Source organism: Telmatherina bonti (genome assembly GCF_933228915.1).
Source record: "Telmatherina bonti genome assembly, chromosome: 13".
In the NCBI taxonomy this organism is placed as follows: Eukaryota; Metazoa; Chordata; class Actinopteri; order Atheriniformes; family Telmatherinidae; genus Telmatherina; species Telmatherina bonti.
Genome location: NC_136611.1, coordinates 39657140 through 39681493, shown reverse-complemented (window position 1 = coordinate 39681493; position 24354 = coordinate 39657140). Strand labels below are relative to the sequence as shown.

Here is a 24354-nt window from a genome sequence, read left to right as displayed (position 1 = left end):
GGCTGTCAATGAGCCGGGGGGGCAGCGGGGGATCGGCCGGAGGGTTCAGAGGACAAGACGACATAGGCTTAATCTGGGAGACGTGAAAAACCGGATGGACCCTCATGGAAGAAGGAAGGGTTAGCCGGACAGCAACAGGGCTGATGATCGTAGAGACTGGGAAAGGACCGATAAACTTGGGAGAGTTTCCAAGATTCCGTCTTCAAGGAAATGTGACGGGTAGACAGCCAGACCAACTGACCTGGACTGTAAGATGGGGCCGGAGTCCGACGACAGTCAGCAATGCGTCTGTTCCTATCCGAGGTTCGGAGAAGGGCCTCCCTGGTGTCATGCCAAACTTTACGACATCGCCTGATGTGCGCAGCAACAGATGGTATTGCCAGTTCTTCTTCGTCAGCTGGGAAGAGCGGGGGCTGGTATCCAAGAGACACTTCAAACAGGGTATGACCATGTGTTGTGGAGACCTGTGAGTTGTGGGCATACTCCACCCATGGAAGCTGCCGATTCCAGGAGTGCTGATTTTGGGCTGCTACACACCTTAGAGCTGATTCCAACTCCTGATTAAGCCGCTCTGTTTGGCCGTTGGTCTGAGGATGAAAACCAGATGATAAGCTGACAGATGCTCCAATAGCTTGACAGAAAGATTTCCAAACCTGGGAAATGAATTGGGGTCCACGGTTCGAAACCACATCAGTGGGTATACCATGGAGATGGAGGACATGTTGAACCAGAAGGTCTGCCGTTTCAGAAGCTGATGGGAGTTTGGAAAGGGGAATGAAGTGACCGGACTTAGAAAAACGGTCAACTATCGTGAGGATGACAGAGTTCCCATCAGAAGAAGGCAGACCAGGAAAAAAAGTCCAGGGCTATGTGTCGAAAGCCCGCTGTGCCGAATCAGACCAGGAAAATGGAACTTTAGATGAGGTAAGCCGTGTAAGCGGGAGAGCAACCTGACTGAAATTCTGAATAAATTTAGGGTAAAAGTTTGCAAACCCAAGGAACCGTTGTAGTTGATGGCAAGTTGTGGGGATAGGCCAGTTAGCAATAGCTTTGATCTTGTCTGGATCTGTTTGCAATCTACCTGCTCCAAGAATGAAACCCAAGAATGGGATGGAACTGAGGTGAAACTCACATTTCTCTGCCTTAACAAATAACCGGTTCTGAAGGAGGCGTTGCAGAAACAGACAAACATGGTGCTTGTGTTCCGACAAAGATTTAGAAAAGATTGGGATATCGTCGAGATAAACAAAAACAAAACGGTACAGATAGTCCCTCAAAATGTCATTGATCATAGTTTGGAAAACAGCGGGGCGTTGGTGAGACCAAAAGGCATGACCAAGTATTCAAAATGGCCAAAATGAGTGTTAAACCCGGTCTTCCACTCGTTCCCCTCTTTAATCCGTATTTGGTTGTACACATCCTGAGATCAAGTTTGGTGAACACGGTTGCCCCCTGTAAAGATTCAAGGGCGGAAGATATGAGTGGAAGTGGGTATTTATTGCGAATGGTGATGTTATTCAACCCTCTGTAATCAATGCATGGTCTTTGTGAGCCATCTTTTTTCCCCACGAAGAAAAACCCAGCGGCTACAGGAGAGGTAGATGGACGGATATGACCATTGGCTAATGCCTCTTTAATGTACTGCTCCATTGCCTCCCTCTCAGGGCGTGAAAGATTGTACAACCGACTTTTGGGCAACGGAACATTAGAAAGGAGGTCAATGGAGCAGTCATAAGGACGGTGAGGAGGTAAAGTCAGAGCTTTACTCTTGCTGAAAACCTCCCTGAGGTCATGATAACAAGCGGGGACATTGGATAGGTCAGGCAGAGAGTCAGGTTCAGACACTGGAACAGCGTTGGGGGGGATGGCAGACCGCAAACAATTGGACAAACAGAATGAACTCCATGTAGTTATTTTATTATTTGCCCAGTCGATCTGAGGGTTATGCAACTTTAGTCAGGGATGTCCCAATAGGAGAGGGGTTTGGGGTGATTTAATCACTTTAAACGAGATCTGCTCATGATGATTGCCCGCCACAACTAAAGTGATGGGAGCGGTAGAGTGCGTAATGTTAGCAATTACCCTGCCATCTAAAGCGTTGGCGATAACAGGGGTTTCTAGTGGCCGCAACCGTAGCCGTAGCTGTTGTGCTAAAGTGGCATCAATAAAATTGTCATCTGCACCTGAATCGATCATGACAGAGAGTGTAAAAGAAATGTGGGAGGTGTGCAATGTGCCAGAAAACAGCGGTCTGGGGTGTGAATAATTGTGGGAAGTCCGGCTCACCAACGTCCCCAGTCTCACTGGCGAGCCTGTTCTTTTGGCCGAATTGGACATGTGGCGATCAAGTGACCAGCCTCCCCACAATACAGACACCTACCCAGCCTGATCCGTTGCTGACGCTCCTCAGGTGTAAGGCGCATTCTCCCCAACTGCATAGGCTCATCAGACAGCTGAGGTGGGACAGGAGTACTAGCAGTCATGGGTTGAGGACAGCTAGAGATGGTTACTGTGCCTGAGGGAGTCCTGAGCTGGGAACCACGATCACGACGGCGTTCACGAAGCCGATTATCCATCCGGATTGCCAGGGAAATCAAGGAGTTTAAGTCAGCTGGTTGATTCCTAAAGTTCATCCTTTAAAGAGTCATTCAGGCCTTTCACAAAAACTCCCACAAGAGCAGCATCATTCCAACCTGAGTCAGATGCAAGAGTACGAAATTCCACCGAATACTCTGCAGCACTCCTGCGGCCCTGAGTCAGCTCCAACAGGTGCCCAGATGCAGACCCCGCGTGGTCGGGATGGTCAAAGACTCGTCTGAAATTGGCCTCAAAAGAATCATAGGTTTGTGTCAGCAGACGATCATTTGCTCCTTCTGCATGTGCCCAGTCCAATGCTCTGCCCCGTAACAAGCCCACCGTATATATGATCTTGGACTTATCTGAATCGAAGGTGAGTGGTTTCTGGATGAAGACATGGCGACACTGAAGGAGAAATCCACGACACTTGCAAAGCTCTCCCGTGAAGGGTTCAGGATCCGGTGCGTAGGAGTCCCGAAGAGGAATATCTGAGACCACGGAGGGTTGAAGCGCTGCTGCTCCAGTAGAAGGGAATGAAGTGGCACCTGCTGCTACAGAAGGGAACTGATTAAGGAGCAATGACACTTGGGAAGCCATACGTGATACCTGAGAGGTTAATTCATCACGGGTTTGGGCAAAATCTTGCAGGATTTGTTCATGTTGTCCCAGTCGGTGTCCTTGCAGGCGAATTGCTTCTAGGATGGTGGTTGAAACATCCAGAGGTTCACGGGGAAAATCAGCTGAGTCCAATTGGTGACCAGATCGTTCTGTCATGTTTCCTTCAGAAAAAAGAGGACTCAAGCTGCGAACGGTCAAAAAGGTAAAGGATTTATTCACAAACTGTAGACAGTTAGGAACTCAGAGGTAAGATTGACGACGATCTGGTAACTGCCAAGATGGAGTGAACTGCTTATATAATGGTGGTGATGAGGAACAGGCGTGCGCTTCTTATTAGGTGCAGCTGCAGGTGGAGAGGGAGGAGAAACAGAGTCACAAACAGGGAAGCTTGAGAAGCCGAAGGGAACCGTCACATGACAGTTTGGTAATCAAGCAGCAGCAGCAGAAAGATAGATGACCAGCTCAACCTGCCAGTCATTAGCAGGTTGTTGGGGCGTGATCCAGCAAAAACAGCTCTCAGCCTTTTCCAGTCTAGATCATCTGTTTACCTTGATCTGTTTTGTGTCTCTTCCTTGTCAGAGGATACTGATTCGCCTGCCTTTCTGTCTGTTTGCTATGATCACGCCCTATGGAATTATTTACTCCTGATGTGCAAACGTTGCGGTAACGTATTGTGTCATTTCCTGTTTTCCCTAGCATGTGTTGGACCTCCAACTCAATCTGTTGGTTTCCTTATATAGGCTGTTATGAATTGGCTTTCATTATGTTTTTTTTTTCTGTCTGTAAAGCATCTTGAGATGGCATTGCCGTGATTTGACGTTATATAAATAAAGTTGAATTGAAAGTTAAATTTAGATTTGGAAAGAATGAAATAAGCCTTTTGATAAGTGTTGTCTGGATCCGGATTGTTACTCCAATCTCACAACCATAAGACTCAAACCACTTAATCAGGTAAAACATTACTCATGGGATTTGAACCCATGATATCAGAGGTCTGTCTCATAACCACTAGACCACCTCCTGTCACATGCATACATGTTGAGTGGGGATGCATTCTATATTAGTGCATGTGAAGATATTGTAGATTGGAAATAAAAAATTGTGATGGCAAGATTGAAACAGTGTTCAGTCTGTACTGAAGCTGTTGTCTAACATTTGATACAAAACAATGTTCCGTGATCTGAATCGAGCCGCGGATGTCACTTGACTGTTCCATATCACGAGTCCAAAATGTGCAAGCTTTATTGAGACCTATCCACACACTTAGCTGTCATTACAGCTAAAGGGGCTTTTATTGACTTGAATCACTAAATCACTAAATGTGTTGTATATTTTTATTTGTCACTGCTTTGTAGAAATAAGTTTTAAATTTGACATTAAAGAAGATTTTTTTTTTTTTACTTTTCTTTGGTCACAAAAGCCAAATTGTGTTGCACATGATTGATTACAAAAGCAATAAAAGAGTAGAATATTGCAAGGGGTGAATATGTCTAATAGACGCTGTATTTGGTGACTTTGCTTAGGGTTAGGGGTTGTAATGGGCCCAGGAAGATTATGAGTGCATCTCTGAAGTCATGTCCCTGTATGCCATTTGGGTCAAGGCAGAAGTGAACCTCATAATCAAGGTATCTGGTGACATGCAACCCTGCTGCTCTGCACCTCTCGTGCATCGTTTGGTAGCCATGAAGGTGGGCTGGTCCCTTGATCGGATAATTATGAAGTTAACTATATCAGCAGAATCAGTGAAGTGCAATCAAGCTTTGGGCCAGTCATTTCCTAATGATGTGGGCAAATGTAAAACTTGTGAAATGAAATGAAATGAATTGAAACCAAAATAAATGAATGAAATGAAATGAAAATGCAATAAAACTACTTTATTAATCCCAAAGGGAAATTCAATATTGTAGTATATAATAATAACTAGAGGAGGTCTTGTTCTGGAGGCTGATGGCTGCTGGCAGGAATGATCTTCTGTATCTTTCAGTCTTACATGGGACCTGAAGAAGCCTCTCACTGAACACACTTTGTTGTTTCATCACTGTGTTGTGGAGAGGGTGTGAAGAATCCTCCATCATCTTCATCAGCTTGTGCAGCATTCTTCTTTGGACAATCAGCTCCAGCGGCTCCAGAGTTACTCCAAGCACAGAAGCAGCTTTCTGGATCAGTTTGTTGATTCTCTTCAAGTCTCTGGTTCTGATGCTACTACCCCAGCAGATGCTGCAAAGCTGACTGCACTCTCCACAACAGACTTCTAGAAGATATGCAACATCTTGGTGCAGACGTTAAACCATCTCAGCTTCCTTAAGAAGTACAGTCTGCTCTGACCTTTCTTGTAGATGTAGTCAGTGTTGCATTTCCAGTCCAGTTTGTTGTCCAGCTGAACTCCAAGATACTTGTATTCCTCCACCACCTCCACCTCCTCTCCCAGGATGGAAACAGTGCTTTGTTTATTCTTCTTCCTCCTGAAGTCAACAATCATCTCTTTTGTTTTGCTGCTATTTAATATGAGATGATTGTTACCGCACCATTTAACAAACTGACTGACCAGTTCTCTGTACTCTGCTTCTTGTCCATCCCTGATACACCCCACAACTGCAGAGTCATCAGAGTATTTCTGCAGATGACAGGACTCAGAGTTGTACTGGAAGTCTGAGGTGTACAGAGTGAAGAGGAATGGCCAGAGTACAGTTCCTTGTGGTGCACCAGTGCTGCTGACCTCCATCTCAGACACACAACCTTTCAGTCTCACAAACTGGGGTCTGTTTGTGAGGTAGTCATAGATCCAGGTGGTTGTGGAGGTATCCACCTGGAATTTATGGAGCTTCTCACATAACAAAGCAGGCTGAATGGTATTAAAAACACTGAGAAATGAAAGAACATGACCCTCAGAGTGCTGCCTGAATGGTCCAGATGAGAGTGTGCTCTCTGGAGCAGGTATATGATGGCATCTTCAACCCCAAGTCCATTACGATATGCAAACTGGAATGGGTCCTGAAAGGTGTTTACTTGCTTGTTGAGGTGAGCCAGTAAGAGTCTCTCCAGGACTTTCATGATGTGAGATGTCAGGGCAACTGGTCTGTAGTCACTTGGTTCAGCTGGTTGGGTTTTTTTAGCCACTGGAACAAGGCAGGAGGTTTTCCACAGCACTGGGACTCTATTTTGTCTCAGACTGGTGTTGAAAAGGTGCTGGAGAACCGGACATAGTTGTTCTGAGCAGGTCTTGAGAACTCTGGGACTGACACCATCTGGACCTGCAGTCTTGTTCTGGTTCAGTTTCTCAAGTTGCTTCTTAACCTGATTGCAGGAGACAAACAAGGTGGAGGTCTCAGGATGTCCTGATGTGGAGGGAGATGAAGCTGTGTTCTGGTCCATGACTGAGCTGCAGGGTGACAGATTGGAGGCGTGACAGGAAAGCAGTGGGCTTATGGAGGGTGTGTGGTCTGTTGGGCTGGAGGTAGGGGGTGAACTGAACCTGTTGAAGAATATGTTCAGCTCATTAGCTCTGTCCAGACCTCCATCAGGCTGGTCCCCCTTTAACTTGAAGCCGGTGATCTTCTTCATTCCAGACCACACATCCCTCAGGTTATTCTGCTGGAGCTGACTTTCTAACTTCTTCCTGTAGTCCTCCTTGCACTTCTTAGTTTGTGTTTTGTGGAAGCTGTGTACTGGTCCATGGCTGAGCTGCAGGGTGACAGATCAGAAAGTTTAACGGCGGATCACATTCTACATCGCCATCATCTAGTCTGTACTCTGCACTTCCGATAGAGTCTGGTTTAGATCCACTACCAAACTGGATAAGCAGAGACTGTTATGGACTATCAGGTCAGCAGAGAGAATGATCGGGGTCAACTTGCCCTCCATCAAGGACTTGTATCTGTCCTGGGTTGGGAAACAAGTGGGGGACATTTGTGCAAACCCCTCACGTCCCACACACTCTGTTCAAACTTCTCCCATCTGGTAGGCGGTTTAGAGCCCAATTCTCAAATACCAGTAGACACAGGTTTCTTCCCTCGGGCCAAACTTTGACAAAATGTATGCTGATGCACATTTGCACATATACCTGGAATTGCTCATTTAATTGCTCATTATTTTAATATTTAAAGGTGTCATAACCTGATCTTTTCATGTGCCCATTGTCCTCTGTTTTTGAGTAACTATTCAAAAATTTATTAAACAAAAAAAAAAGTGCTTTTTCTGACACTTTATTCATAACAAAACTTTTCTCGTGAGAATTCATGTAAGATTTTCACCAACCGCGACATCGATTAAAATAATGTTCATGAGGTGCTCGCTGATTGGTCGCTGGAAGTCCGGAGTCGGAAGGGGGGCGAGGCCAGTAGTCTCCATGCTAAAAACATTAGCGGCTAGTGATAGCAGCTAACCTGACAGCAGTAGCTTTCTGAATTCAGCATTTATGTCTGAACCGGACTCTGAGCCTGAGAGAGAAGATACCGAGATGGTGGAAGGAGCACGTTTACAACAAACTGTCTCTGAATGGTAAAGTCCTCACTTTTAATGTCTGCTTGCCTTGCCTGTTCAGATAGCATGTTGACAACGAGGCATGTCGTTCATGTTAATACGTCTCAGTTTTATTCCGTGTTGGACCGTTTTTTTAAACAATAAATGTACTTTTTAACACAATCCGAGGTTACAGATGTAAAAAATGAAACGGGTGTTGACTGAACCGGTCGGTACGGTCAATGTTCAGCTGCCGGTATTACAGCCGGTCTGCACCCAGATAAGCACACACACATTTTAACCACACGGAGTTTCACGAAGCTGCGCTTTTATTGAGGTTTTATTTACCGTCAAGTGTTTTTCTAAATTAATCAGCTTATTTATATTTCCCGTTTTAGTCAGGAATGTGAAAAATGTCGTTATGTCAACATGACAGATCTCTGGTTGATGCAGCCACTGATGTGGGCTGCTGTGTTACTGTACAGATAAATAACATGAAGTCAGATATCTTGTATCATTGATCAGGCTTCCTGCTATTATCTCGTGTTTTATATATTCCAGCATCACTTACCATCTATTATGTTGGTCTAATTGTTTGTTAAGCTGCACATGCCAACAGAAATAGACAGCAAGATATTATTACTGTTCTTAGAAAATAACATTTTTTCTTTTCATTTCCTTCGGTCCTCAGAAGGATAAAGCAGGTCCAAACTCCTCCGTGTCTGACCCAACATCCTGGCGTGGAACCAGTCTGCTTCAATGCTTTTTCATTACAAAATGCAGGAAACATTTATGAGCAGGATTATGTACATTTACCTGTCGGAGGGAATGAGAGGCAAGTTTCTCTTCAATGCCCAGATTCAGAAATAAAGCTAATCAAATTGCAAATAACTATAAAAGGTGATTATATATGTTCTTGCCATTTCATATTAAATATGAGAAATAGTAACTTTGCTGCAGTCACTTAGGACAAAAGCAATTGAAATAAAGTAAATACAGAACTTTACCATATACACATTTATGCATCTGACTTCTGAATGTAAAATGTAAAGCTGAAGTAAAACAAAAAAATACAGCTCTTTAAAACACAATATCTTTATTAGTGTACAGAAATAAAACCAATGCTCATTTTCAATGTAATAAAATAAAAATGATAATTTTCACTCTTAGTTATTGATTCTGTTAACACAGTAGCTGAGTTTTCTGGGTTTTATGTAGACTCTTGTGGTTCTGGAGCCGGATCAGCAAGCCTCCACAACACTCTTCATCATCATCATCATCATCTTCCTCCAGACTGAGCAGAGATGTTACCTTCACTGCTGTCGTCTGGGTTCCTTTTCTGCACAGAACCAGATACTGACATCAGAACGAGCAATAAAAGTGCATCTTAGCTTCCATTAAGAATGTATATGTGTTTGATTTATTATCATTTTCTGTGTGTAAAAAGTCCTTGATGAAGCTGTGTTCCAGTTGTTGCCTGCATTGTAGGGTCAGTCTGCTCCAACATCAACTTTTAGACATCAGTAGACCGCTGGTGCTGCGCATGGCGTGAGATGTGCTGGACTAAAATCTGCAAATACAAGTTTGAAAAATATCAGATCATCACATAAATGGATTGTAGGTGTAAATAGCTGCAGTTTAAGAGTAATCAAATATTGTAATAGAAATAGATCAAATAAAACTTTATAAAGCCCTTTCATGCCAAAGGCAACACAAAGTGCTTTGCATACTTTTATTTTTAGAAAAAGCTGATTAAATAAAACAGGTTTTCACACACTGAAATATTAACATAGAATATTAAAAACACACTTATTTTATTTCACACAGTTACACACAGACACAGTTTTCCCTAACCTCTGTGTCTTCACTGCATGTAGATAAAATAAAACATATCTTTTATATCCATCATACCAGGAGTCAGACCTCCACATCCACAGAGGCTGCAGCTGCAGATATTAATCCTGCACAGCTCCCGTTTTACAAACATGACTGAAGATGTCAGAATTAAAAAAGTATACATTCTGGTTCGGTGAATAAATCCGATGATGGAAATGAAAAGGCAGTAGAACATCACATCAAAAAAAGAAATAAGTAATCTCCATACCAATATCCAATTGGTGCCAATATCTGACTACGTGATGGTTAAATTATCATTATGATTATTACAGCTACCATGTCATGGAGAGCAAGCTACATCCATCATGAGTACTTACTGTGTGGTAGCAGGCGTGAAAAATAATAAATAGAGAAGTCATTTACAAACATTTACGTGGCAGAGCATAGGATAGATATATGAAAATAAAACCTGGGGACGTTAGACCTTCAGGCTCGTCTCATTAGCATTATCGGCAGCTCAAGTCACGTCTCAGTCACGACAAAGCAGAACTTTATAGCAGTAGCGACACTTACCGACTGCATTGATGCTGAGCCTCTTAAAAGTTGCAATTCCCCCTCTTACCAACCGGCTTGATGCCATCTTCACCTGGTATTTTCCCAAATGTTAGCAAAATGTTTGGCCCAAACAGGCCGCAGCCGGCAGAGATGCAGGTGCATTATCAGCAAAAAATAATGTAATCCATCTGTCCCTGGTAGTTTGGTCCGCTGATGAAGGGAGAGAAAAAAAAAAAACCTTCCGATGTTGGTTTTGCTAACAGACAACCGAGCAGTGGACATGATGGCTGCTCGCACATCTTCACACAGCTTGTTGCTAATAGCAACTGAGGCAGGTCCAGCAGCTGTATTTATTCTGGAAAAGGAGCTGGTTAATGCAAATAGGTCCCCGGGATGTCGACATCCCAGGGAGAAAATAAAAAAAACGCGTTTGCGAGAGTTCAGCCTTGTGGAAAGTTTTGCTGCAAACAAAGCGTCCAGACGTATAAACCCGTCCGTCTTCAACAGAAAGGCTTCCGGGGATGTTTCCACTTCCACCCAACACTAATACGCACGTTTTATATAAATTCAATCCTTGGCTGGGGAGGAATTTGGTCAGTGGCCTTTCTGTGTGGAGTTTGCATGTTCTCCCCATGTATGCGTGGGTTCTCTCTGTCATCCAAAGACATGCATGATAGGTTAATTGGTCACTCTAAATTGCCCCTAGGAGTGAGTGTGAGCGTGAGTGGTTGTTTGTCTCTCTGTGTGACCCTGCGATGGACTGGCAAGCTGTCCAGGGTGTACCCTGCCTGTTGCCCAAAGCCAGCTGGGATAGGCTCCAGCTTCCCCGCAACCCTGAATTGGATTAAGCGGTTTAGAAAATGGATGGATGGATGAATGTGTGTATTGACTATGCTGATGTTGTTTACCAGAACACCTCTGATACAAACCTCCATTCTCTCAATGTCATTCATCATAGTCTGTGTAGATTTGAACTGAGGTGTCCTTACAGAACACATCATTGTCACATGTACGCATCACTGAACTGGTTGGCATTAAAATCAAGAAGACATTTTCATTAGCTTCAATTTATTTTTAAATGTCACTATCTTAATTATTCATTATATTTAAAACAATTTCTAATCCCATTTGGGTCCTCATATATCCTCAGACATACTGAGCACTTGTGTTTTTATGTTCCCAAAATTGAGAAAGAATTTGGCCGTCGAGCATTCCAAGCCCCATCCGACTGGAACAATTTACCAGTGTCCATCAGATCCATCACTTCTCAGCAAAGCTTTAGGACAGCTATATTCAGATACTTGCAAACAACTTGCTCTTGCTTCTGACATTGTTGTATTCTTCGAAACAATTTTACTTTGAGTTATGCTTGTTATTTACATGTGTATGTCCAGGGATATACTGTACTTTTCTGGTAAATGTATTTTATTTCGCTTGTACCGAGGGTTGGGTTTATTGGGGCGGTTAGAGAGCTTTTGTCTAGTGTGAATGCTGTGGTTATGTCAAAGTAAGGACTGTATTGTTATCTGTATCTGTCTGTATGTGTTGAGGACCCCCTCGAAAACGAGATGTACCATCTCAAGGTCTGTCCTCTCAATGAATTTTTTTTTCTCTTCAAAGCTATGGAAATGTTCTTCAACAAGAGACATCGTTAGTAGTAAAGTGACTTATTAGTTTCTACAGCTGGAAAAGGTATTTATCCCGATGAGCCTTAGAGCTAAGTGAGAGTTTCTAGGTCTTTATTTAGTTGAATTCTATTTTCACTGTTTTGTTTTTTTTAAGGCGTCTTTGTCAGTAGTTTTGTTAAATGCTAGGGCCTTAAAAAATACTGTGAAATGTAAGGCTTTGTTTTTTTTTTTCAAAGGCAGATGAATACTAATTTTTGTTTCTGTAAAGAATCTCATTCTGTTTTGGAAGATGCTAAGTTTTGGAGAACTCCATGGGGTAATGATCTTTGGTTTTCAGCAGGTGTATTAACTATGGAAAATACCTTTTGATGGTAAAATTTTGCATACATCTGAAGATCCCGGAGGTCATTTTATGTAATCAACTACAACAAGTCCACTTTTATATTTGTTAATGTTTACAGATACAACTTGCCTGCAGGAAATGTTCAGTTATTCAGTGTTCTTCATGAAAAACTTGAAATTTGTTTCACAAAATTTCCAAATTCTTACATTCTCATTGGGGGTGATATCAATGTTATTAATGTTGTAAGTAATGTAATGTTATTCTTCATCCAACTATTGATAAATGGCCGCCTACCAGTACAAGCAGAAGCACATTGCTTCAAGCTTTTAAAGAGAAGTTTGATCTAGTACACATTTGGAGAGCTAAATTTCCTGATTCAAGTTCTCTCACCTAGAGTAATAAAGACAAACCAAAACAATCCAGATTAGACTATTGTCTAATTTCTAAAAGTATTACAAAGTGTTACTGTTAAAATTCCTCCATGTCCCCTGATTGATCATCAGGCTCTTTACATCTCTTTATCTTTTGCACATCTGAGTGGAGCAAGTTACTGGAAACTAAACAACTCTTTACCTAAATGTGAAAAAGTGAAAAAAGATATCTCACCTTTCATCTCCTAGTACTTTCTCAAAGCTCAAGCAGAAAGATCTTCTTCTACAAACTGGGAATTATTTAAGTATAAATCTGCAAAATATCGAAGGTCGTGATATGGCTAAAAAAAAAGGACAACACAGGAACAAAACATTGTCACGAGCACTTCTCTTTACTTCCAGCTTTCTCCAGAGGTTCTCTGAGAAGAAGGAAAGATGGAATTAATTAACTTGCAGTACAGATTAGATAATATCTATAAATGTAGAGCTGAAAGCGCGTTTGTCAGGTGCAGAAAACAATAGTCAGAAAAAAGAGAACACAACTCTTCATACTTTCTTAATTTTTAAAGGCATTGTGCCAAATCAAATACAATCACTCATCTAAAAGTTGAGGAGGTGGTAACTGCTGATCCAAAAGCAATATCCCAATTCTGCTCACTTTTTTATGAAAAAACTTTGTACAACATGATACTGTGAGCATGATGCTTTGTAACAATTTACAGAAAACTCCAAAACTGGATTCTGCAGAAAAAAGCCTGTGTGATTGTCCCTTAAAGAAATTCAGGATTCAATCCAACGTTTAAAAATGAATAAATCCCCAGGTATTAATGGTTTACCATCCGAGTTTTGTCAATTATTTGTCCCTCAATTAGCATCCTTCCGATTACAACTGTTTAATGAATTTATTTTAACTGGCACTTTGGCCCCAAGCATGATTCAGGGATTGATTACTTTAATCCCGAAACCCCCAAAAAATGTACTTTATATTTACAATGGCGCCCCATATGCTTATTAAATGATTACAAAGTTCTGGCCAATGCCTTTGCACAAAGTATCACATTAGTTCTAGACTACAATTGATGAAGAGCAATCAGGCTTTATGCTTAATATAGGACCTGCCCTGGACCTGCTGGATCACTCACATTTAATCCCAGACAATGGCTATATTCTTCTTTTGGATTTCTTTAAAGCATTTGTTGCTGTGGAGCATGAATTTTCACACCATTCACTTGGAAAGCTTGGGTTTGGGGAGTTTTCCTGCCCTTGTATAGCAATCCAAACTGCTCTATTAAATTAAAACACGGATCATCAGCCATCCAGCAGGGCATCCGACAAGGTTGCCCAATATCTCCTTATCTTTTTCTTCTTGTTGCTCAACTGTTGTGCTCCCACATTAAATCAAGCAATTTACAGGGCATTTCTGTTGCAAACAGGACAATCCATTTTAGTCAGCCTGCCGATGACACAACACTCTCTAAAAACAGCTCCCAGATTCCTTTCGCCATCGCCATCTCAAGTTATCTTCCACAGCCTCGAGTCGCAACTTTAAAATTGTGAATTGTTGGAGTGCAGTGGTGATCATATCTCAAATATCCCCATTAACAACTGCCAGTTATATGGAAGTCATCTTGAGAGAAACGTGATGCAGAGATGTCTTAATAGTTTTAATCCTATCATTGAAAAAACAAAGAAAAAGTTAAACTTCTGGCTTCTGCTTGACTGACCATTAAAAGGAAGAAATTTGCTCTCAAAGGCTGAAGGAATATCAGGGTTAGTTTATACTACTCAATCAGTGGATGTTAACCGTCGTAAAAGTAAAATTATGGAAAAAGCCCTTTTAGATTTTATATGGAAGAATTGTACCCATTTCTTAAAGAAAAGGCTTTGATGAACGATTCTTCTAAAAGCAGTCTTAACTTTATTTTCACTACAATAAATTACACTTTTAAAATGAACTGGATAAATGTCCCACTTCTTTATGGAAAGAGATTCCATGTTATGTATTTTCAGTGGTGGGTGGCCTTAACTTTCTTTTACTTTGCAAGTATAATTACCCTGAAATTATTTACCTTTCATAAACAAATGTTCCTGGCATGGTCTTTAATCTATAAACATAATTTCAGTCCCCATGACTGTAATAATATGTGAAACAATAAATAGATTCTGTATAAGAATAGATACATTTGTTTTAAGCTGGATCCATGTTGACATTGTCCAATAAACCAGTTATTTAATCCAGATGGACATTAATACAGCCATGCTTAGTTTCTAAAACATGAAGTTTTCTGTGGGTTTTTGATGAAATCCCCTCAGGTATCATCTCTTTGTTCAGAGGTTGCACTAACCCTTCTCTTCCACTGGCCTCTGAAACAAACTTTGTTTTCTCTCCATCATCCTCCAAACAGAAAACTTTTCCTCCAGCTGTTACCACAAAGTTCTTTTTTAATAATAAGGTAAAGGAAATTTCATTCAAAATGCTGCACAGGTATTATCCAACCAATCACTACTTTCAAAGATTTAATAGTGCTATAAATACTAACTGCTGCTTTTGTGATGGCAAAGAGAAACTTTTATTGGGGCACTGCCCATATACAAAGTGTCTCTGGAGTAAATTTTCCCATTTTGTGATGGACCACATCGACCCTCGCTTTTCATAATGTTGGGAAAATGTATTATTAGGATATTTATCTTATGATAGTAAGTTTGAAGCTCATTTCTGTTACATTAACCTGCTACTTGACAAAATTTATCATCCATAAATCCAAATTCTCCCATGACAAGCCAAACTTCACTGAGCTCATTATATATATCAGGGGTCAGCAACTCCGGTCCTCCAGTGCCACAGTCCTGCAAATGTTAGGAGTTTCCCTGCTGCAACACACCTGATTCAAATCAATGGCCAATCAGCAGACTTGTGCAGTTTGATGTCAAGCTCTGCTCAAGTTTTCTGATTAGATCTGATGTGTGCCAGGTGTGTTAGAGCAGAGAAACTCCTAACATTTGCAGGACTGTGGCACTCGAGGACCGGAGTTGCCTAACCCTGATATATATAAAACACTCCATATATTCAGTAACAGACAGTGAGAATAAGAAAGCCACCAAAAACTGTCATCTTCTAGAGAAGTTGGGTTTTTTTCTGGAAGCCTGGCACACTTTCATTTTAGCCTGTATTGATCCTGTATGCCTTGTTCTGTTGTGTTCAACACCTCCTTCCCCACTACCTCCAGCTCCGCACCTGAACAGCTGAGCTGGACTTCCGCTTTTCACAATAAAAGCTGGAATGAGAATGAACTAGCCTTTTATTATGATAGTCTGAACCGGACATGCATACGTGAGCGTGCCAACGATCCCTCCCTGCAACGGAGGAGAGTGGAACTGTGGAGCTGAAGGTCACAGCGGGAGCATCATCATCACCATCATCTTCCTCATCCTCATCGATCATTTAATCGATTAAAGATCCACTGATCAGATTCACGAGCCGCTGCGGCGCGTGACAGCGTTGGTGCCGCTGACAGGTCCGCAGCATCCCGTCTCTCCCCGTGGTGTCCTCGGGCCGCCTCCATCATGGGGAATCGGGGGATGGAGGAGCTGATCCCGCTGGTGAACCGGCTGCAGGACGCCTTCTCCTCCATCGGACAGAACGCCAGCCTCGACCTGCCGCAGATCGCGGTGGTGGGCGGACAGAGCGCCGGGAAGAGCTCGGTTCTGGAGAACTTCGTGGGCAAGTGAGTCCCTCTCTCTCTCTCTCTCTGTGTGTGTGTGTCTATCCGAACCGGACCAGGTGAGTCAGTGTGCTCGGCTTCAGGACGGCGGACCCTCTGAAAACGATGCAGCTCTGCACATGTTCGCCGTTAAAATGGGACCAGCAGACTCCTGTAGGGATTACTGGTCACAATGTCCCCGCGCCTTCTTCCATCACCAGAACTGTTGGTTCTGGTTCTGGTTCCAGCAGCTGGTTCTGGTTGGTTCCAGCAGTTGGTTCTGGTTGGTTCCAGCAGTTGGTTCTGGTTAGTTCCAGCAGTTGGTTCTGGTTGGTTCCAGCAGCTGGTTCTGGTTAGTTCCAGCAGTTGGTTCTGGTTGGTTCCAGCAGCTGGTTCTGGTTAGTTCCAGCAGTTGGTTCTGGTTGGTTCCAGCAGCTGGTTCTGGTTAGTTCCAGCAGTTGGTTCTGGTTGGTTCCAGCAGCTGGTTCTGGTTGGTTCCAGCAGCTGGTTCTGATTAGTTCCAGCAGTTGGTTCTGGTTAGTTCCAGCAGTTGGTTCTGGTTGGTTCCAGCAGCTGGTTCTGGTTGGTTCCAGCAGCTGGTTCTGATTAGTTCCAGCAGCTGGTTCTGGTTGGTTCCAGCAGCTGGTTCTGATTAGTTCCAGCAGCTGGTTCTGGTTGGTTCCAGCAGCTGGTTCTGATTGGTTCCAGCAGCTGGTTCTGGTTGGTTCCAGCAGCTGGTTCTGGTTGGTTCCAGCAGCTGGTTCTGATTAGTTCCAGCAGTTGGTTCTGGTTAGTTCCAGCAGCTGGTTCTGGTTGGTTCCAGCAGCTGGTTCTGATTAGTTCCAGCAGCTGGTTCTGGTTAGTTCCAGCAGCTGGTTCTGGTTAGTTCCAGCAGCTGGTTCTGGTTAGTTCCAGCAGCTGGTTCTGATTAGTTCCAGCAGCTGGTTCTGGTTGGTTCCAGCAGCTGGTTCTGGTTGGTTCCAGCAGCTGGTTCTGGTTGGTTCCAGCAGCTGGTTCTGGTTGGTTCCAGCAGCTGGTTCTGGTTAGTTCCAGCAGCTGGTTCTGATTAGTTCCAGCAGCTGGTTCTGATTAGTTCCAGCAGCTGGTTCTGGTTAGTTCCAGCAGCTGGTTCTGATTAGTTCCAGCAGCTGGTTCTGATTAGTTCCAGCAGTTGGTTCTGGTTGGTTCCAGCAGCTGGTTCTGATTAGTTCCAGCAGTTGGTTCTGGTTGGTTCCAGCAGTTGGTTCTGGTTGGTTCCAGCAGCTGGTTCTGATTAGTTCCAGCAGCTGGTTCTGGTTAGTTCCAGCAGCTGGTTCTGGTTAGTTCCAGCAGTTGGTTCTGATTAGTTCCAGCAGTTGGTTCTGGTTGGTTCCAGCAGCTGGTTCTGATTAGTTCCAGCAGCTGGTTCTGGTTAGTTCCAGCAGTTGGTTCTGGTTAGTTCCAGCAGTTGGTTCTGGTTGGTTCCAGCAGTTGGTTCTGGTTGGTTCCAGCAGCTGGTTCTGGTTAGTTCCAGCAGCTGGTTCTGATTAGTTCCAGCAGCTGGTTCTGGTTGGTTCCAGCAGTTGGTTCTGGTTGGTTCCAGCAGTTGGTTCTGGTTGGTTCCAGCAGCTGGTTCTGATTAGTTCCAGCAGCTGGTTCTGGTTAGTTCCAGCAGCTGGTTCTGGTTAGTTCCAGCAGTTGGTTCTGATTAGTTCCAGCAGTTGGTTCTGGTTGGTTCCAGCAGCTGGTTCTGATTAGTTCCAGCAGCTGGTTCTGGTTGGTTCCAGCAGTTGGTTCTGGTTGGTTCCAGCAGTTGGTTCTGGTTGGTTCCAGCAGCTGGTTCTGGTTAGTTCCAGCAGCTGGTTCTGGTTGGTTCCAGCAGCTGGTTCTGGTTAGTTCCAGCAGCTGGTTCTGATTAGTTCCAGCAGCTGGTTCTGGTTAGTTCCAGCAGTTGGTTCTGGTTGGTTCCAGCAGCTGGTTCTGGTTAGTTCCAGCAGTTGGTTCTGGTTGGTTCCAGCAGCTGGTTCTGGTTGGTTCCAGCAGCTGGTTCTGGTTAGTTCCAGCAGCTGGTTCTGGTTAGTTCCAGCAGCTGGTTCTGATTAGTTCCAGCAGCTGGTTCTGGTTGGTTCCAGCAGCTGGTTCTGATTAGTTCCAGCAGATGGTTCTGATTAGTTCCAGCAGCTGGTTCTGATTAGTTCCAACAGCTGGTTCTGGTTCCAACAGCTGGTTCTGGTTAGTTCCAGCAGCTGGTTCTGATTAGTTCCAGCAGCTGGTTCTGGTTGGTTCCAGCAGCTGGTTCTGGTTGGTTCCAGCAGCTGGTTCTGATTAGTTCCAGCAGTTGGTTCTGGTTGGTTCCAGCAGCTGGTTCTGGTTAGTTCCAGCAGCTGGTTCTGGTTAGTTCCAGCAGTTGGTTCTGGTTGGTTCCAGCAGCTGGTTCTGGTTGGTTCCAGCAGCTGGTTCTGGTTAGTTCCAGCAGCTGGTTCTGGTTGGTTCCAGCAGTTGGTTCTGGTTGGTTCCAGCAGCTGGTTCTGGTTGGTTCCAGCAGCTGGTTCTGGTTAGTTCCAGCAGCTGGTTCTGGTTAGTTCCAGCAGTTGGTTCTGGTTGGTTCCAGCAGCTGGTTCTGGTTGGTTCCAGCAGCTGGTTCTGGTTGGTTCCAGCAGCTGGTTCTGGTTAGTTCCAGCAGCTGGTTCTGGTTGGTTCCAGCAGCTGGTTCTGATTAGTTCCAACAGCTGGTTCTGGTTCCAGCAGCTGGTTCTGGTTAGTTCCAGCAGCTGGTTCTGGTTAGTTCCAGCAGCTGGTTCTGGTTAGTTCCAGCAGCTGGTTCTGGTTGGTTCCAGCAGCTGGTTCTGATTAGTTCCAGCAGTTGGTTCTGGTTGGTTCCAGCAGCTGGTTCTGATTAGTTCCAGCAGCTGGTTCTGGTTGGTTCCAGCAGCTGGTTCTGGTTGGTTCCAGCAGCTGGTTCTGGTTGGTTCCAGCAGCTGGTTCTGGTTGGTTCCAGCAGCTGGTTCTGGTTGGTTCCAGGAGCTGGTTCTGGTTGGTTCCAGCAGCTGGTTCTGGTTGGTTCCAGCAGCTGGTTCTGGTTCTAGTAGTTGGCTTTGGTCCGCTCTAGCAGCTGGTTCTGGTTGGTTCCAGCAGCTGGTTCTGGTTCTAGTAGTTGGCTTTGGTCGGCTCTAGCAGCTGGTTCTGGTTAGTTCCAGCAGTTGGTTCTGGTTGGTTCCAGCAGCTGGTTCTGGTTGGTTCCAGCAGCTGGTTCTGATTAGTTCCAGCAGTTGGTTCTGGTTAGTTCCAGCAGCTGGTTCTGATTAGTTCCAGCAGCTGGTTCTGGTTGGTTCCAGCAGCTGGTTCTGGTTGGTTCCAGCAGCTGGTTCTGGTTGGTTCCAGCAGCTGGTTCTGGTTGGTTCCAGTAGTTGGCTTTGGTCGGCTCTAGCAGCTGGTTCTGGTTGGTTCCAGCAGCTGGTTCTGGTTGGTTCCAGCAGCTGGTTCTGGTTCTAGTAGTTGGCTTTAGTCGGCTCTAGCAGATGGTTCTGGTTTCTTCTTTCAGCTGGTTCTGATTTAGTAGCTGGTTCTGGTTAGTTTTAGCAGCTGGTTCTGGTTCCAGTATGTGGCTTTGGTTGGTTCCAGCAGATGGTTCTGGTTCCAGCAGTTGGTTCTGGTTGGTTCTAGCTACTGGTTATGGTTCCAGCAGCTTGTTTTTGGGTTCCAGCAACTGATCTGATTTGAACATAGGTCTGGGCGATATATCGAATATACTGGAGATATCGTGGCTAGTCCTCTGTGCGATATAGAAAATGCCTATATTCATCATATTGGAGTATCCTGTTGTCACGCAGGTGTTTTTAGCTGTGGGCGGGGTTTCCTCCCTCCTCCTCGACTCTGCACCGCTTTGCACGGAGAGTTAAAACAAGCGCACCTCGTTACGTACATAACGTGAGCTACGTGCTACGTCATGAGAGGCAGCGTGGAGACACTTTCTCGCTAAATCTGGCGACTTCTTGTGAAAAGCGACAAATCTAGCAGCTTTTACAGGAGTTATTGGAGACTTTCCTGGTGTTTTGGCGACTGACTTTAAAGCGCATATTGTAAAGTTATTGTCAGAAGGAGAGTCTCTCCCCGTCCTAAAGCACTCAGTCGCTCCGGCTGCAGCTGCAGCCAGTCAGAGGAGCAGAGAGGACACCTGCACGACTCCACCTACAGTCACAATGAACAGCCAAATCCGCCACTGATCCCGCTCTGGATTACAGAGTGGGACGTAAATTACAACGTTTTTCACGTCACGCAAAAATAATTCATTCTATTTGATTACATTCACAGCCTCTGTCACTTACTCACCTCATCCACTGTGTGTGACACAAGCATATTTATCTAGCTCCTCATGTCTCTAGAAAGTACAGAAAGGAGTGGGAAGCAAACCCTGAATTAAAAGCTGGCTGAAGCCGTTTATTAGAGACGATACGAGGACATTCTGCCTGGATTATAAGACTGATTTCTACGCTAAACTCTGCGATTAAAAAATACAAAAATATATATTCATAAAGCAAAGCCTAGTTCAACCCAAAGCAAGCCACAAAAAAAACCAACAAAAAAAACAACAACAAAAAAAAAACAATTATAGAAAAAAACAAACGTATCTCTGTCAAAGTGTCTCTTTTGGGTCACTGTGCAGTCCCAAGCCCAGATAGAGGAGGAGGGTTGAACATGCAGCTATTCCATAAAACACAACAATCCTTTGGTTAAATTTGATATTTGATAATCTAACATTTAATAAAGCAGGACAAAGCAGATTTATACAATGTGGTTTTAATGGTATTCAAAATAATTTTTCAAAGGGATAGACTGTTTCAGTGGCAAAAAAAGAATAGAAGAAAAATAGTGCAGGATCCATCATCTGGCGGTGGTTTTGATACCGGAGAGAAGATGTTGACCAAACAACTGTCGTATGCAAAGTATGTTGCAGAAGTGTCGCCACAAAAGGTCGTAGTACCACAGATTTATCTCATCATTTGAAAAGTCCCCCCTAGAGCATCTATTTTCATACGTTGCATTTATTACATCATGCAAAGGTACTTTTTGTTTTAAAATGACATGTTTCTGCCACTGCTTTAACTGTTCTATAAATACGGTTTGGATCAGTTTGCTTTGTTACAATTTCATCCTTTTGGCATAAATGTTTAAAATCGGCATATCTTAATGCAGTTGCTGGGGTGTAGGACAAAACAAGGACCCAAGTGCAGATTGGATGTGGATTCTAGGAAGGGATTTTATTGTTTTCCTGGGCCGAATGGTAGGTTGCCAGGCAGGCAGGTTGACGGGCAGGCAGGCAAGAATCACGCACTGGTGACAGAACAGACAGTTGTTAGACAAAGCGAATGATTACTTAGGCAGAAATGCTGCAATGGCCGAGAGCTGTTACCACTGATGAAACAACAATCAGGCAATGACTGGTGAACTGAGCTGGCCTTTTATCTTGCTGCTGCTGATTTCCAGATGAGAACCTGGTGTGGACTTGGTTGCCAGGGAAACAGGCACACCCACTGCAGTACAGGTCAGAGCAGGAACCACAACAGTACCCCCCCCTGCACAGGAGACACCAGGCGACCGAGATTTCTCCGGATGAGCACGACGAAAATCCCGGACCAGGGACGCATCCAGAATAAAAGAGCGCGGAACCCAGGCATCCTCCTCAGGACCATACCCCTCCCAGTCCACCAGGAATTGGAAGCCACGACCCCGATGCTGCACATCCAGGAGACGTCGGACAGAATAGGCAGGACGACCCGCCACAAGCCGGGCGGGAGGAGGGGGTCTGGAAGGAGGGACGAGAGGACTAGAGGAAACAGGCTTGAATTGGGAGACATGGAAAGAAGGGTGGACTCTCATGGAACTGGGGAGTTTCAGTCTGACCACGGTGGGATTAATGATCCGCTCAACCTCAAAAGGTCCCAGGAAGCAGGGGGCCAACTTCTTGGCATCAGTACGTAATGGAATGTTCTTTGCTGATAACCAAACCTTTTGACCAGGTGTGTAATGGGGTCCAGGATTCCGATGACGATCCGCTATGCGGCGAGTACGTTCAGAAGCGCGAAGGAGCGCAGCCTGAGCCTTCCTCCAAATCCGTCGGCAGCGGCGGATGTGTAGCTGGACCGATGGCACAGAAACCTCCTTCTTCACCTCCTGTGCTGGAAACGGTGGTGGCTGATATTCTTGAGAGCATTTGAAAGGTGATAACCCTGAAGCAGAAGAGGTAAGGGAGTTGTGAGCATACTCAACCCAATCCAGGTGCTCACTCCAGGAGGAGGGGTTGGATTCAGCCACACACCGTAAGGCAATCTCCAAATCCTGATACGTTCTTTCAGCTTGACTATTTGTCTGGGGATGGAAACCTGACGACAGACTCACTGTGGCCCCGAGAGAGTGACAGAAGGATCTCCATACTTGCGAAGTAAACTGAGGTCCCCTGTCCGATACTATGTCCTTAGGTATGCCATGAAGCCGAAAAACATGATGAACGAGCAGGTTAGCAGTCTCCCTGGCAGTGGGGAGTTTAGGAAAAGTAACAAAGTGTACGGATTTGGAAAAGCGATCAACAACAGTGAGAATAGTGGTGTTACCTTGTGAGGCTGGGACACCAGTGACAAAGGTGATGTGTAACCATGGTCCGCTGGGAACAGGTAATGGGTGAAGAAGTCCAGCAGGTGGTCGAAATGATGCTTTACTGTGGGCACAGGTGGTGCAAGCTGCCACAAACTCCCAAACATCCCTTTACATAGTGGGCCACCAGAACCTACGCTTTAGCAGAGAAAGAATGCGCTCAGAACCAGGATGGCAAGCTAGGCGGGAGGAATGGTCCCATTGGAGAACCAGTGAACGAACTGCATCGGGCACAAAAGACGAACATGGGGTCCTGTACTGGGGTCAGGCTGTTGCTGTTGAGCATATCTAACCTTGTCCTCCACCTCCCAGGATACAGCAGCTATGACACAAGTTACAGGCAAGATCGGGTCTTAGGTGTGAACTGACGAGAGAGGGAGTCTGGTTTTTGGATCCAGGTCGGTATGACAAGGAAAAATGAAATTGGTTAAAGAAAAGAGCCCAATGAGGATTAATTTGTTAAGCCGATTGCAGGTATTCCAGGTTCTTGTGGTCCGTCCAGATGAGGAATGGCAGCTTGGACTCCTCTAACCAATGGCGCCATTGTTGCAGGGCAAGTTTGATGGCCAAGAGCTCTCGGTCACCAACATGGTAATTACATTCTGCGGGTGTCAGGCGACGGGAGAAAAAGGAACAAGTATGCAATTTCTGAGTCTCAGAAGATCGCTGGGACAGCACAGCCCCAACGCCTACATCAGAAGCATCCACTTCAACCACAAACTGACGGTTGAGATCAGGATGGAGAAGAACTGGAGCTGTGGTGAATAGGTTCTTTAACTGGGAAAAAGCCTGAGCTGCCACCTCTGACCAGATGAACGAAACTGAATGGGATGTCAGCTGTGTGAGAGGTGCTGCTATATGACTGTAATTACAGATAAAACGACGGTAGAAATTGGCAAAACCCAAAAAGTGCTGTAGTTGTTTTACGGAGGATGGCACAGGCCAATCGGGAACAGCTTGGACCTTCTCTGGATCTGCTTTGACTTGCCCACGCTTGAAAATATAACCGAGAAAAGAAATGTTGTCTTTGTGGAAATCACACTTCTCGGCTTTAACAAATAAGCGGTTCTCCAGTAATCTCTGCAGGGCTTGTCGGACATGATGTATATGTTCAGACTGATTCCGGGAGAAGATGAGAATATCATCGAGATAGACAAAGACAAAGTGGTTTAAGAAATCTCTTAGCACGTCATTAATCAAAGCCTGGAAGACAGCAAGAGCGTTGCAAAGTCCGAAAGACATGACCAGATACTCAAAAGGACCAAGTGGTGTCTTGAAGGCTGTCTTCCATTCGTCTCCCTCCTTAATTCTGAGCAGGTGTTAAGCATTGCGGAGATCCAACTTGGTGAAGATTGTGGAACCGTGGAGGGAGTTGAAGGCAGACTCAAGAAGAGGAAGGGGATATTTGTTCTTAATGGTTATGGCATTTCACTTACGATAGTCAATGCAGGGCCGAAGAGAACAGTCTTTCTTGGACACAAAAAAGAATCCTGCACCCATAGGAGAAGAAGAGGGTCTGATTAATCCTGCAGCCAGGGAATAAGATATATTTCTCCATGGCCTCGGTCTCTGGTTTGGACAGGTTGTAAAGACGACTGGTTGGCAATGGAGCACCTGGCAATAAGTAAATAGCAGAGTCA

General features: G+C 44.5%; 1 protein-coding gene across 4 annotated transcripts in view; it reads left to right on the top strand.

The window, feature by feature from the left end:
• Positions 1–15950: 15950 nt before the first annotated feature.
• The window catches only part of LOC306764855 (dynamin-1), a gene marked incomplete at both ends in the record, with an annotated part of 82842 nt that continues 74438 nt past the window's right edge, over positions 15951–24354 (top strand). For all 4 annotated transcript variants that reach the window (XM_079252140.1, XM_079252142.1, XM_079252141.1 and 1 more), the window contains one exon: positions 15951–16111. In XM_079252140.1, the coding sequence (XP_079108266.1) occupies positions 15951–16111 (161 nt within the window). The remainder of the gene's footprint in view (positions 16112–24354) is intronic.